The sequence below is a fragment of the Gopherus flavomarginatus genome, chromosome 5, assembly GCF_025201925.1.
Source record: "Gopherus flavomarginatus isolate rGopFla2 chromosome 5, rGopFla2.mat.asm, whole genome shotgun sequence".
Lineage (NCBI taxonomy): Eukaryota > Metazoa > Chordata > Testudines > Testudinidae > Gopherus > Gopherus flavomarginatus.
Genome location: NC_066621.1, coordinates 17,426,079 through 17,441,259, shown reverse-complemented (window position 1 = coordinate 17,441,259; position 15,181 = coordinate 17,426,079). Strand labels below are relative to the sequence as shown.

At 49.8% G+C, this 15,181-nt stretch overlaps 1 protein-coding gene across 7 annotated transcripts in view; it reads left to right on the top strand.

Annotated features, from left to right (window-relative positions):
* FOXP4 (forkhead box P4) overlaps window positions 1–15,181 on the top strand; it is a 142,061-nt gene that overhangs the window by 111,983 nt on the left and 14,897 nt on the right. For all 7 annotated transcript variants that reach the window (XR_007774914.1, XR_007774915.1, XM_050957103.1 and 4 more), the window contains 3 exons: window positions 840–1,041; window positions 1,151–1,227; window positions 2,810–2,911. Coding sequence is in view for 5 of the 7 variants with exons in the window: in XM_050957103.1 (XP_050813060.1) it covers window positions 840–1,041; window positions 1,151–1,227; window positions 2,810–2,911 (381 nt within the window). In the remaining 2 variants the exon portion in view is untranslated. The remainder of the gene's footprint in view (window positions 1–839; window positions 1,042–1,150; window positions 1,228–2,809; window positions 2,912–15,181) is intronic.

Sequence of the window (15,181 nt, the reverse complement as noted above, 5' to 3'; positions counted from 1 at the left end):
AGTGAACCTGGCTAGGGGCATGAGCAAATGTATCCCCATCAGTGCCTCCTCCCCTGTCCCAGTAAAGAGCTCACTGAACAAAATTCCAAGCCAGAAATCGGGATCGTTGCACCTATCCCCCACAAACCATACGCAGTGCCCTTAAAATCTCGGTACCTGATCCCTCGCCAGCTCCTAGCTCAGCTCTCACAACGGCCTGGGCAGTACCTGGGTCAGACACCCCTAAGGAACCCCTGTGTGCTGCAGAGTGTAAGTCCTGATGACTCAGGTATCAGCTTTCCTTCTGAGTTGCCCCGTGTGATGTTCTAGCAGTGCCCTCTCTAAGGTGAGCGCTAACTCCAAGGGCTTGACGCCAACTATGCTGGGGTGATTACTCCTGAATTCCACCTGCTGTTTCAGTGAGAGGCAGGATTCTCTGCTTCCTGCGCATAATGCTTCACTTCCTGTCCTGTTCAGCAGCTGCCCACAGTCTCATCCCAGAGCTGGCTGCATTTCAGCAGGGGGTGAAGTGGTCCCTGTGTGTAGTTGGTATGTCGGCTTGCAAAGTGCTTCAGGATTAAGACACTCAGGGCTGGATCCAAATTGCACTGAAGCCCGTAGGGGGCCTTTCCAGTCACTGCGATGGGAGCTGGGTCAGGCCCATTTGGAGCTGTAATGTGTTGATAAAGTTTTCCTGTAGGATCCATGAGATCCTCCTTTAGTGCCCATCCCCCTGGGTCAGAGGGCCTTGTGCACTCTTCCGTGTTTCACAGCGTGGAACCGAATCACTCTCCCTACCTAAGACCATCTCCATGTCCGTTCCCAACTGCTCTCAATTTCTTCCGCCCCTGTCTGTGCAGCTGAACCTGGTCTCAAGCGCCACCCTCTCCAAGAGCACTTCAGATACCTTTCCAGATGGCTTACCTCATCCCCCTACCTCCGCCACCGCCCCCATCACTCCCTTGCGGCAGGGCCCATCCGTCATCAGCTCCTCCACCTTACAGACCATGGGGGCCATTCGCAGGAGAAACCCCGAAAAATTCTGCCCCCCAATATCTTCAGGTAAGAGCGGTGGTGGGTGGGTCATTGATGCTCATGTGGTATGAGTTACTAGATTCGGTTCCTTCATATTCTCTCTCTCTCTCTCTGTTTCCCCACCCCCCACCCCCAGAGCTTGCACAGAATCACGAGTTTTACAAAAACACAGACGTCCGGCCGCCCTTCACGTATGCCTCACTTATCCGGCAGGTGAGGAACCTCCACCAGCTCCAGGGGGCTGTGAAGGCAGCTATGTCCTGATGCGGTAGGCTGTTTGTGATCAGAGCTGAGAACTGGGAGTCCAGACCCCGGGTTCCATCCCCAGCTCTGCCACCGACTTGCTTTGTGATCTCTGGGGCCCTAGTTAGCAAATCAGGAGAACAACTCCACAGGGAAGCACAGAGAGAGTTAATTCCTTAGGGGGCCAGATCCTCAGCTGGTGTAAACGGGTGTAGTTCCATTGCTCTGGTTGTGTGTAGATGACTTGGAGATCCTCAGGGAAAAGGCACTTCAGTTGTGTAAATTGTTCATAGTAATATTTATTTCACAAAAATGATGGTGCATTTAAAGACCTGCTTCTGCGAAGTGGGTTCCCAGTGGGTGGGCATCTGCCTCACCAACAGCATTGAACACTGGTTGCCCCCTTTTATTGTGGGTCTCATCAGAGAAGCCCAAGAACTGGTCCGTGAGGGTGAAGGTCCCCTCTTCATCCATAGTGTTGATCCGTCCTGATGCAGTGTTGGAGGGGAGGCCAGCCTTGCATGTGCTATATTTGCTCTGTGGATAATTGGAGAAGCCCAGTCTCCAGGGTCATCAGCCATCACCTTAAAATCCAGGAGAGACAGGGCATAGAGGGGCTCAGCATCCCTGCCAGTGGCCCTGTGCTGTCTGACCATTTGTGTGGAGCACAGGCAGCATGGAACAAACCCAAGGACAGACTCTGGGGTGTCAGATATAGTCTGTGCCACTCCATCAGCCTCTCTCAACCCCTCCAGTCCCATGGATCAAATGTGTGAGCCTTTGATTTGCGTATGCAAATATGCTTATGAAGAAATACAAATCGGAGCACTCCTATTGTTCGCTCTTTACAGGGGTGGCTCTGGCTTTTTTACCGCCCCAAGCACGGCAGTCAGGCAGCCTTCGGCAGCTTGCCTGCAGAAGGTCCCCGGTCTCACGGATTCAGTGTACTTGCCGCCGTATTGCCGCCGAATCTACGGGACCGGCAGACCCCCTGCAGGCAAGCTGCCGAAAACTGTCTGACTGCCGCCCTCGCTTCCCACTGCCCCTACTTCCCACTACCGCCCTCGCAGGGCTTGGAGCGCTGGTGCCTGGAGCTGCCGCTGGCTCTTTGGCTCGGGGGGGTGGGTGTCTTCAAAAGCCCGTGCCTGACACAGACAGGGTTCATTTGGAAGGTTGATTTCTGCCACTGTAATCCATTTAACTCTTTTTTGGACAGCAAAATTAGCTGAGATTTCTCTGGAGTTATATAGTTGGTTCGGCGCATACAATCTTTTTTGGCAGCACGGTCTAATGGGTAGGGCACTGGGCTAGGAGTCAGGAGACCACCACTGAACTGCTGCATGCCCCGAGGCATGACGCTCCCTCTGCATCCAAATAGCAAGGCTTGTGTGCTTTGAGATCTATGGGTGAGCCCCTTCGTGATCCAGACAAAACCTCTGGCTCTTCTGCAGCTCACCTATCATGGTTGGCAGGCGCAATCAGTGATACAGACTCTTGGGATTGATGCTTCATAAGTAATTGGTTTGGGTTCCCCCTCCCCTCTGAATTCCAGGCTATCCTGGAGACCCCAGACAGGCAGCTAACGTTGAATGAAATCTACAACTGGTTCACGCGGATGTTTGCCTACTTCAGGAGGAACACCGCCACCTGGAAGGTAAAGCCCCGCCTGGGATTTCGTTCTTCACCTCGTCTATATCAGCTGCAGAACTCGCTCGGGGCGCTGGTAGTACATGGCAGGGTCTGCTGCCGGGATGGCTTTTATTAGTGGGCTCCAGATCACAGCTACAAAGGGCAGCTGTGTATGCATCCAGGAGAAGTACTTTTCCCTCTGACTCCCGCCTATTGAGGTGGTACTTTTGGTGGCTTCTTGACATTGGAATATGGGGTCTTTTGGGGGGTGGGGGGCATTTTCTGCAGTTTTAGCTGAGCCATACATCCAAGAACAGCTTTGAGCTGTCCCTGAGTTGCTCCATCCCCAGCGAATCGCTGTCTGATAATGTCCCGTTGGTGGCATTCTCACAACCTTGTTGCATTGCCCAGCGGTACCATGTAAAGCCATAACACAGACAGGTCCATCAGTCTGAGCCAAGAGCTGGGGATGGCAGGAGTGAGTGGAAGGATGCTGTTATGTTTCCCTGAGCAGTCAGAGCATGACTCGGGGTGGATACAATTCTCCTCACAGCATGAGGCCTAGTATCAGAGGGGTAGCCGTGTTAGTCTGGATCTGTAAAAGCAGCAAAGAATCCTGTGGCACCTTATAGACTAACAGACGTTTTGGAGCATGAGCTTTCGTGGGTGAATACCCACTTCCTCAGCTGCCATGGGATCCCTCTGAAGCCCTAGGATTTAAGTGGTGCACAGGAGCAAATGTCCCCTTGTTCCCCCGGGTAATAGAGAAATTGCCATTTCCAAGTGCACCGGGATGTGTCCACTCACCCTTGTTACAGGGCAAAACCACCCTGCAGAACTTCCCATGCATCCATCAAGGAGGCAAACACCCTACGTGCCAGAGAGATGGGCTCAACTGGGCAGCTGGCAGAGTTGGCTTTTCGTTATCTGGCCTTGTATAAAGACAGAACTCTGTTGAGCTGCACCTGTTTTGTGGGCCACTGGATGGTGTGTACCAGGGTGCCCCAGGCGGGGGAGGATTGGGGTGGTGGATTGCGGGGTTTCCGAAAGGGATTATGGAGCAGCTAGTCTGTGAGCACCTAACTTACCTCTCTGTCTGTCTTAGGGCTTCCTGCAATGCCTCTGTCTGTAGCATCTTGAGTAGTGACAAACTGATCCGCAGGAGGACTGAGCACCTGCATTTCTTAATGAAATCAGCGGGAGCCCCAAGTGCTCAGTTCCGCTGCAAAAATCAAACTCTTCTTTTTTTCTAAGCATTTATCTCTCCCTCCACCGCATGTGTCCTCAAACTCCAGGGAAGGTCGGATGTGAATGGCTGCTCGCTAGGGTTTGCGCTCTCAGGTAGGGGCTGTTCGGTCCCCCCAAGGAATCATGCAGAAGTGAGCAGCTCCCTTAAAAAGGCTCAGGAACTAGGTCTGGAGCTAAACCTGCACATCTTGGGTACAGGAGAAGGGTATTAATAAAAAAAAAAATAGTTAGACTCTAGAAATAGAAGGTTAATGATAACCCGGGGGCTGGTGTCTTGCTGCAAATAAAGATGCCTCAACCAAGCTGTAAAAGTCTCCAGAGCCGCCACGGCTCTTGCTAGGGTACCAATTCTCATCTGAGGGGATGAGGTTCTGTGTGAGCTGGCTGCCGTCTGTCTTTCACCTTGGCAAAGAAGCGGGTGAAATGTCGGGCTTGTTCTGAGAGAGAGGCTGGTGTTACCGATCAGGCACTGGCATGGGGCTCTGCAGACCTGGCTTCAGCTCGCGGCTCTGCCACAGACTGCCTCCGGGACCTTGTGCAAGTCACTTCATCTCTCTTTGCCTCAGTGTTCCCTCTGTCAAGTGAGGCTACCAGTCCTTCCTCTCTCCCACCCTGCTCAGATTGTAAGTTCTTTGGGGCGGAGGGGCTCTCTCGTACTGTGCATATACAGTGCCTTGCACAATGGAGTCCTGAGGTCAGTTGGGGCCGCTCAGCCTCCCCTCCCCGTTTGTTGGGATTCATGGCACCAGGATGAGGCAGGGTTCCCCAGGCAGGGCAATGGGGCTGTGATCTTTACGTGCCATGGAAGTCGAGTCTCCATAGAAGCCTAGAGCCCCCAAAACCTGAGCTTCCAGGAGCATGCAGGATTAACCCCGGGACGTCAGTAAATTTGCACCCACTTACCCTAGTCCTGAAGTTGACCCCATGGGCCTGCAGTTCCCCTCTGTTATTCAGGCTCCACTCCTTCTTGGCACCTTTTCCATTCAATGGTTCTGGTCTAGATCTGGAGAGACCCTCATGGGAAGGCTGCAGGGAAGGGCCGGGGGAGCGTCATCTCCAGTGGGGAAGGGGCAGGGGTCACATTCTTGCTGCTGGGCACCGCTGCTTTTCAGTCAGCACCCCCCCTTCACCCCCGTCCCATCTTCCAGACATGACATCATTCGACCAGTGTCACAGGCAGACCCTGATGCAATCACTCCCTCAGACGGGAAGCCAGAGTCATTGTGTAGCCTCAAACCCTGATAAGAGCTCAGCCCAGCCGACTGCCTGTTAACTGAACTGAGAGGAAGAGGCAGAGGGGGATAAACTGAAGGGAATTTTTTCCAATGGAGTCTGGAATCCCTGACTCACCTGCAAGCCCCAGAATGGTCTTTGTCATGTGTCTTGCGGTAGTGCTTTGAGAGCCTGGCTAAATCAGAGCCTCTTGTGCTTGGTGCTGTACATAGCCATAGTGAGAAGCAGCCCCTCCTGCCAAAGAGTTTACAATCTGAATACAACACGAGGAGACAGAGGCACAGAGAGGGGAAGAAGTGACTTGGCCAAGGTCACGCAGCAGGTCAGCGGCAGAGCCGGGGATGGGGCCCAGGTATCCTGTCCTCTCAGTGGACCTGACCCCAGTCCAGTGGGATAGTCACATTACTCAGGCCTAGTATTGCTAGTGCCTGTGAAACTGAATGCTGGGGAGCTTTTGGCGCTGGAAGACCTCCCCGCACAAGCCTCTAAAGCCTAGCAAACCTCCATGTTCAGGGCTGTGGCGCTTTTAGTTTTCACCCATCCATCCCCCTCACCCTTTATGGCTTGATCCTTCTCTGCTCCTTCCCTCACTGATGGTCCTCATCCACTTTTGGGTGCTTTTATTATTACCATTGCTTCCTTGTATTATTTGTACCAGGGCTTCACTGCACTAGACATTGTGTAACAAGGACAGTCCCTGACCCAAAGAATTTACAACCCAAGTCAAATGCTCCTAATGGCATCCAATGCCAGCGCAAGTGGGCGTGAGCAAGTCACCAAGCTGGCTTCTCTGTGCCCTGGGCAGCATGACCTTAAGCGGACCTCGATTAGTACAAAGCTCAGAAGGTTTGTTTCAGAGCAGTGCCCAGAAGTATGGGTGAATTATCCCAGCTTTGAATGACACCAGGCGGGGAATTGCTCAAGTAGGTGGTTCTTGGGCTGGGGTTGGTACTTCCCACCAGCTCAGAAGCCCCATCAGAGCCGTCTCTCTTGCAGCTTTCATTGCTTCCAGCTCTGGAGCTCAGAAGTTCAGGGTGTGGGAATATTAAAGCTCAAAAGAGGGTTCGGCTGGTGGGGGCTTCTAATTTTAGCCAATCCAGTTCACTCACCCTTAGTTGGCATGTGCTTCTTATAATGAATAGTTTGCTGCTGGTTGTACCGCTGGCTAGTGGTGGTTTGTATAGGAAGCTGTTCAAGGGTGTAAAAAGAGAACGGATGGTTCAATGGTTAAAGCACTAGACGGGAATTCGGGAGAACTGAGTGCAGTTCCCAGCTCTGACACAGACTCCGTGTGACCTTGGGCATGGAGGTAATCCATTTGGGCCCCAGTTCCCCATCTGTAAAATGGGTTTAATAATCCATTCTTCATCTGCCATGTCTATTTCAATTGGGAGGTGTCCGGGGCAGGGACTGTCCTATACTATGTGTGGTTGCAGTGCCCTGCAAAATGTGACCCCAATCTCAAATTTGAAACATCTAGGCACTGCCATAATGGGAAAAATTAATGAGAGAGACTTGTTCATGTTGCAGTAGAACAAGCACTCACTCACAATCTATATGAGGAGCTGTCGCTTTGGTTTTCAAGTTCTCTGTTACTGTTCTTTAGACACCCGCACTGTGTTGAGATCAGTAAGGGCTCCCCATTTCCCGCTGATGCCAGCTCCCAGCACAGTACCGCCTTGCTGCAAAGCACCTTGGAAAGCATTGACGCTGACAATTCACTCCTAATTGCTCTGAGCTCCATCCACAGACAAAGGTGAATAGCTGATCTGTTTGAGGACAAAATGTGAGCTTGGGAAAGATTTCCAGTCTTGTTTGTTTAGGAATTTATAAAATCTGAGATGACAGAGACAGAAAAATGTCTATTAAGTAGCATCTACTCCATCCACCTGCCAGGCCAGAGTTTTTTCCCTGGTATGTATCAATTTGTAACACAACACAATTCAACTCGCTCTAACTCAAAGTAACATGGATCAAAACACTTAGAGGGGCACTATGAATATCAAACTTAAAAGAAATATCTGTGATTCAAATAACATCTTTTAGGATCATACTTTTTATACTAATGATGCATTCCTGAAGGTCTAATAAATGATTACTAGATGTTTTAATCAATTATTATAGATTTCAACAGCTCAATAAGTCACTTATAACCATGGTTTGACTAGAGCTTATCACAGTGGTTTTTTTTCTCTCTGGAAAATTTTGACTTTTCATTGGAAAAAATTTTCTTGATTCTGAAGTGCCGCCACAGCATCTCATGGGATTTGTAGTTCAAATGTCTCATGCCCCCATTCTCCTCTATAGGCCAGAGTCCCTACCTGAACTGCCTCTCCCATGATGCACTACTGCATTCCCTCAGGGGCAAAGGCGGCAGTGCATCATGGGAGTTGCGCAACTGTGGTATCATTTCTAAATCAAAATATTTCAGTTTCTAGGCAGATGTGTTTTTCTTTTTAAACACAAATTTGAATTTTCTGGCGAAAGCAGATGCTCGCTCTCTCACACGCGCGCACACACACTCTCTCTCTCTCTCTCTCTCTCTCTATCAAAAACCCAATTTTCCACTGGAGAACAGTGTCAACAGAAAACTTTCGACCAGCCCTGCTTATAACACCATCTGCTGACATGCTTCCAGACGTCTAGAACAGATATTACTCATGTCTATAACAGGCTTCTAACATCTATTATTAATCTTTTATACCTATTTATCTGTGCACCGTGAACAAAAATATCTTCCATCCTTCATACCATTCAGACTGAAAGTATTTTAATAGGCTCTCTCCCTTTCAACTATTTGTTTCATTTTACTTTTCATGCTCGTGGCTGGGATAGTGCAGAATAGTTTGGTTAATCTCACTTCCTGCCGTGATTGTTTTTTATTTCGAATAATCTATTGTCAAGGGAATCTCCCAGGCACATGTGCATTTTATATATTTTTCTAAAAGCATGATTTTTACAAGTCAAACAAATGTCGTTTGATATGGATTCCCCTCAATCCTGCCCCAATCTCTGAGACGAAAAGAGTTTGCAGATGAATTAACAATACCCAAGAGATGAAACAGACTGAAAGGCAGCTGGCCAGTTGGCATGGACATCTGGTCTTAGTCCATCACCAGATCAGTGACCAAGATCAGGGATGTTTCCGTGCCATACGCCCTAGTCCCTTGAGTCTGATTTCTGGCAACCTGAGGACTTCAGGCAATATCAGAGGTGTGCACCAGATCACTTGGCACCTGCAGGATTAAAAGGTCCATTCCTTAGCTGGCATAGGTCGGTGCGGCTCCACTGACTTCAGCAGAGTGACGCTGATTTACATCAGGTGAGAATCTGGCCCATTGTGATTGTCTAATCTGACCTCCCGCCTTGCACAGGTTGTAGAATTTTACTGAAAGAAAAAGGGTTGGAAGCCTTTCCCAGAAAGTTTTGTACATCTCTCTCTCTCTCTCTCTCTTTTATTAAAATGAAATCAAAAGGCCAGGCCCAAAACTAGCTGACAAGCGTCCCCTTTCCCAAATTGGCGGGTTTGTTGCTGGAATGTGGCGCTTGTGCCTGGCTGACTGACCACGAATAATGGTGTCAAGGCAGGGAAGGCAGAGCCTAGGCCACCCCCTTTGTGCGTGTCCTGCAGGATGGGCGCCCTACATCACAGTTCAGCTTTCAGGAAGTTGCGATGTCTCGGGCTGACAAAACAAATTTACAGGGCCCTTCGCTGGGGCTGCAGGGCCTGAGCTAAGCTGTCCTGAAATCTTCTGAGCTACCATTGACTGTTTTAGGCTGTGACGGTACATCACAGAGGGCTTGTTTCAACAGTTAGTCCCCTTTCAAGGGGCACAAGGGCTGGTGCTACCCTGCTCACTAGACTAGGGATTAGGGTTCCAGTTCTCCTTTGTTCAGCCGTCCCCACTCCTCATCTCTCCATCTGCACACACCTCACTCTCTCTCCCCCTCTGTTTCCTTTGTTATCACTTGAACTTTTCTCTGTTCTCTTCCCACTTCACCTCATCCACCTGCTCGTCAGGATCTGACAACCCAGAGAATTCAGCCTGGTGCGGTAGGGTGACCAGATGTCCTGATTTTTTGGGACAGTCCTTATTTTGGGGTCTTTTTCTTATATAGGCTCCTATTACCCCGCCCCCACTCCCTGTCCTGATTTTTCACATTTGCTGTCTGGTCATCCTATGGTACAGTAGTGTGGATTTAGAACCCACCCCTGTTGGAGATAAGGTGTTCGCAAGTTAATTGCTTCTGCTCAATTAGGCCTTTGTGCATGGCCAGTCCGTCCCAGCCCTTGTGCCAAGTGTACCAAGAACATAGCTCCCGGGCAATGGGAGGAGAGGGGTATCCCCCTCCTGTGAAAAGGAGAAATGTGCCCCCTGTTTAGCCCAACCCTTTAATTCCCCTCCAGTGCACAGCGAGTGAGCTGTAGCATTAACCAGGTCAGTGAAACAAGCCCGGGAAGGACTCCAGTTGTTTGAACAGCTCCGTGAGTTTCCTGCACCAGTCATCGACTCCTCCTAATGGCTCATGTGGAGCATTGCACTTGCAGGGGAACAGCTCTTTGCATGCCAGGCCAGCTCTGTGTATGAGCACTTCTGCCAACGCTGCCCTACACAAGTCGCATTTGGGATCTCGCCCCTCGGTGCGATCACACCCTCCGAGCTGGCAGATTGTTTACATCTTGGGACAACAGCACTTTTGCACCTGTCGCTCTCCTTAGAACCTGGCACCGTTCACAGGGAGTGAACAATGGTTAGAACAAGGGACTGGGAGTCAGCACATCTAGATTCTCCTCCTCTCCCAGAGTCAGGAATAATGTCCAGAGTTTAAAGCATGGGAGACTGGGAGTCAGAACACCCGGGTTCTAGTCCTAACTCTGGGAATGTTCTGCTGCCCCTGGCTGCCTCAGTTTCCCCATCTGTAAAACAGAAACATGACAATTTAGCAGAACTGGCCAAAATTTTTCATTCTAAAACATCTGAGGATGGAAAAACTGTCCATTTCTCCTCCTCCCTCTCTCTTCTTCCCCCTCACCCCCATGAAATGTTTTGCAGAAAACTTAATAGTTTCAATATTTTGGAAGGGAAAAACTGAAATGTTCCGGTTTAGAAGGGATCTTTCACCCCTTTTTGTCTCTTTTTCTCTTCCTTCTTGCTGTCTTCCTTTTTCCATTTTGCCCCTGAAAAGAACAGGGGTCAGAAGTGGGGGAGGGGGAGATACGGGGAAAAATTCTTAGTCTTTAAAAGCAAAAAACTCGTTTTGAAGCTGAAAAATTATAATAATAAACCCTTAAATTCCCCCCGACCCCCAAAAAACAACCAGTCATGGTTTCTCAATCAGCTCTGACATTTCACCTCCTTCCTAGAATCCCAGCTGATCAGCAGGTAGGAGGCACAGGGCAAGCGCACAGCGCACAGAGAAGGAAGGAAGGAAGTGAGAGGAGAGGAAGGGGTAGTGGCATGTGTTAGCGTGACCGCGCATGTAGCTGCAACAGCAGAGAAATCTCCAGCACGATGGGGTAGGGACGGGTTGGGAGGGAAAGCAGGGCTGGGACATAAAGCAAACATCATTAGACAAGACAAAGACGAGAGGCAAACAGAGCAGCCAAGTCTGGCACTAAATAAATACTCTGTTGAAATGCAAAAGCCACCTTAAAATAAGGCAAGGAGGCGGCCTGAGAGCAGAATATCTGAGACAGGTGGGAGAGACCTCTCTCTCTCCCATCCCCCACCAACAGCCCCCCAACACCAGCCCGGCTAAGCAGGCGTGTGACCTTACCCCATGCTGAGTCCACTCGAAACACTGCGGGTTTTAAGCTCTTGTAGTATCCTGGATCTGGCAATGTCAGACCCCGCCAATAAAATGCCCAGGTTGTTTTTATATCTCAACATGGCTTTCCCCACCTGTCCCAATGTCCATTTCACAAGAAAACCGTTAAGACTCCGGGCCATGCACTTCCAAGGGGTTATTGCTCTCTTGGCCTGCAGCACCGTGTGTTAGAATGGCCACTGGGGGTCCGTCTACTTTATAGTCGAGAGGTGTGATTGCAGTATGTGTAGGCATCTCCGAGCTAGGGTTGTCTGACCTAATTTAGAGGGCTAGCGGAGACACCACAGTGTCATGTGCTAGCTCGTATCGGTTGAGCTTGTACTCCGGCAGCTACCCCATGCGAGTGCCCATGCTGCTGCACCTTCACTTCTATTTGGAGCGAGCGAGCTCGATCAAAGCTAGGTTGGATCTGCCTATGTGTGCTGCAGTGTAGACATAGTCTATAAGAGCCCATTCAGGCAAGCCCTGACGCTGGGCTGTGCACTGAAATGCAGCGTTATAGGTGATGGGATCTGGATCCTTGTCCAGTGGAAGACAAAAGGGAGCTCCAGCTTTCCAGTGAGAGAGGTTCTACTGGTTCATGGAGGGGTCACATCATTCCTACCTGTAGGGTGTTGCATTGAAATGTATTTGCATGCAAGTCACTGTCTGAGAAGCTGTTTCTGTTGAGAACTAAGCTGGTCTAGTGGCTAGGACACTGGTCTGGGACTCAGGAAAGCTGGGTTCTAATCCTAGCTCTGCTGTTGACCATATCCTGTCTCATTTCTGTGTCTCTGTCCTGTCCTTACTCTGCCGCCTCTGATTAGGTTGTAGTCCCTTTGGGGCAGGGACTGTCTCTTGCCATGGGTGTGTTTACGCTTTAAAAAAACCACTCACATCAGTGGATCTTAGAGCCCAGATCAGCTGATTCAGACCTGTGCTCCTGTTTCAATGTACAGGCTCAGGCTGGAGCCCAGGCTCTGAAATCTAATGATGGGGGTAGGTGAGTCCGAGAGCCCAGGCTTCAGTCCAAACCCATCCTCTACTGTCCTATTTTTAGCCCATAAGCGTGAGCCTCATGAGGCCAAATCAGTTGACGCGGGTTCTAAGACTGGCTGCAGTGGGGTTTTTTGTACATACCTTATGTGTTTGTACAGCACTTAGCACCATGGGCCCTAATCTCAGGTAGGATCCCTAGACACCATTCAACTCTCAGCCAGCGACCTGGGTACTCCACTGATTTGCGTGGATTTACATCTGCATCCCTCAGAGCAGAATTTCCTTTATGGAAAAGCCCCTGTTGAAGTCAGTAGGGATGAATCTGCGCTAGGGTTCTACCCTAAAATCCCCACCGCACTGAATGGAGAATGCAATCCTTTCTGGAGATCCTTTGAACCCTCCTGTCGAATTCCACAGCAAGGAAGAGAATTCTCTGTTAAATTACATAAATTACATTTTAAAAAAACAAAACAAAATCCTTTTATTTTCCATTCAGTTCTTAAACCCTCTCCCCGCAGCCTGGCCCTCCGAATGATTTTGATTAATTTTCCTCCCACTTCGTGCCTCTATTAATATATATACACACGCCCATGACAACATTGTACAGTAATGGTGGGATGCTGCTTACATTTGGGTTACAGAGTCATTACTGTACAGTGCTGGGGTATTATTTTTTAATAAGGGTTGTGGCCTTGCTGTGCCTCCCTCCTTTAATCTGGTCTTTGTTTGAAGGAGGAATCCCAAATACACACAGGAAGGGAGGAGGTGGGAGCTGTCTAGGAGATTTATTCATTCTGCTGTGTGCTAAAGGAGGAGCTCTGTTTGCTAGCCAGAGGGCACAGGTTGAAGGGCAGTGGGATCCAGAGCAGATCCCATCTGCCAGTTGACGCCTTAAGGGGAAAAAATCCCCCTCCAAGCATCCAAGCCCTGAGACAAGAAACCCAAACTCCTCTTGTCAAAGTCTCTGTCAGTGGGAGATGCTGCTGTACCAAAGAGCTGAGGGCAAGAGGTTCCCAAAGCGACATCTTGGTGCTCCTGAACCAGTAGGGGGACCTTGGCTCGCTGCAGGAGCTCAGGGCCTATCAAGCCCCTTGCTTAGTGTCTGTGGGGACATGGGTGAGGAATCCCAGTGAAAGAATCTCTTTCATTCCCTGCCAGATTTGTTCTGATGAGAATGGCAGATCTTTTCTTTTCCGGTGGCCACTGGCTTGCTGCATGTGCCCCCTGTTTGTGGGAGCAGCGGTACAGGACCTGAGAGGCACCAGTGGGGGCCATCTGCCATGCATGTTGGCACAGCTGCAGAAGGGGATGGGGAAGGAGCATGGATCATTCTGTGCACCTCTGTAGAGATAGGTGAGCTTGTGGCTAAGGCACTGGACCGGGATCTGGGTTTGATTTCTTGTGACTCCCTGGGTGACCTTGGGCTAGGCACTTAGGCACTTCTGAATACTTTACCCAAAGTGACTTTGGAGCCTAAGCTGCACTTGCAAAGGTTGCCAAGAAACTTAAGTCCCACTCACTTTCTCCTAAGAGCCTAAGTCTGATTTTCCAAAGGGAAAGGTTGCTGGCTTATTAGGGGTACGTCTACGCTACACTTTAAAACCTGCAGCAGCAAGTCTTCAAGCCCAGGTCAAGAGAGCACTAAAAAACAGCTGTGTAGTCTCTTGTAACCCCTTCCAAGGCTTCAGAGGCCAAGCCCCACTGTCTATACAGCTGTTTCTAGTGCTGTAGTGTGAGCCCTTTGAGACCAAGTCTGTGGACACTCGCTGGCACAGATTTTAAAACACAGTAGAAACATACCCCATGCTTTTAAGAATGTTACTCTTAATCTCTCTGTGCCTCAGTTCCCCATCTGTAAAGCAGAGGGAGTAATCCTTCCCCTGTCCCATGCCTTATCTGTTTTGAGGCAGGCCCTGTCTCTCGCTGGTTGTGTGTCCAGCGCCGAGCACCATGAAGCCCTCATCTCAGTTGGAACCTCCAGACAGTGCCGCACTAGAAATAAGACTAATGCAGAGAGGCTGCTGACCCAGCATCCACACTGGATGTTTTGGGTAATGGTGTTGCTTTGGCAAGAGTGGATGCATTTGTTCAGGGCTTGGGGAGGAGTCGCACTTTTTTGGTTTGTTTTTTTGTTTGTTTTTTCGAAGCCAAAAAGGAGGAAACAGTCCAATTGGATGAGTTTTCAGGAACTGTAACACTTTCCAGTGAGGGGGTTTGGTCCCTGTCCCTGTCTCTCCTTTTGCCATGTTGTCTTGGCTGGCTCCTTTGTTTATACGGCCCCCGTTCGACCTTTTAAATTGCTGTTAATGTTTTAGCGTAACGAATTAGTCTCTCATCACGAATCAGGACTCGAAATAAAAAAAAAAAAACCCTCTGAGGCCAACTTCCTGAAATTGGGGTCATTCTCATTTGCAAGGCAGAGAATCTGAGAACCTTAATGCAAGGAAATTTATTCAAAGGCAGAGTCCCGGCGTGATTAGGCCCTTTGTAATTATAGCTCGGAGAGATTCCACTCCAGCCTCCTGCCTCCCTCATGGATTAGCAAGTGAGTCGGAAAAATACACAGGATTTAATTAGAGGCAAATTAAAATTGGTAATGAAATAGGGGCAGTAGCAAATGGCAGGGAGTTGGAAGGGGAAAGGGGGAGCCAGTGTCTCTCGGGGCTGTGCTGTCTGCCTACGTGTGTGTCTCTTTATTTTACATTTAGAAATGTAAAGATGGGTGACGGAAAGAAAAAAAGGGAAGGAACGGAGTTAGAAAGGGGGAAAAAAGAAAAGCCGCTTTGCCGAGTGTCTCCAAGCTAAGAACAGTGACGACTGCATCTCGTGTGCCTTTCTGATACAGCTCATCCCTTCCCTGTCCCCGTCTGCCTCTCCTTTCCCTCCGCCTCCTGCCAATGGCTCAAGATTTGGCCGAGCCGAGACTCGTGGAGGGCCCCAACTTGCCACCAGCTGAGCACCCTCGGCTCCTGTTGGTGCAAGTGGGAGCTGAGAGCACTGGGCAGTC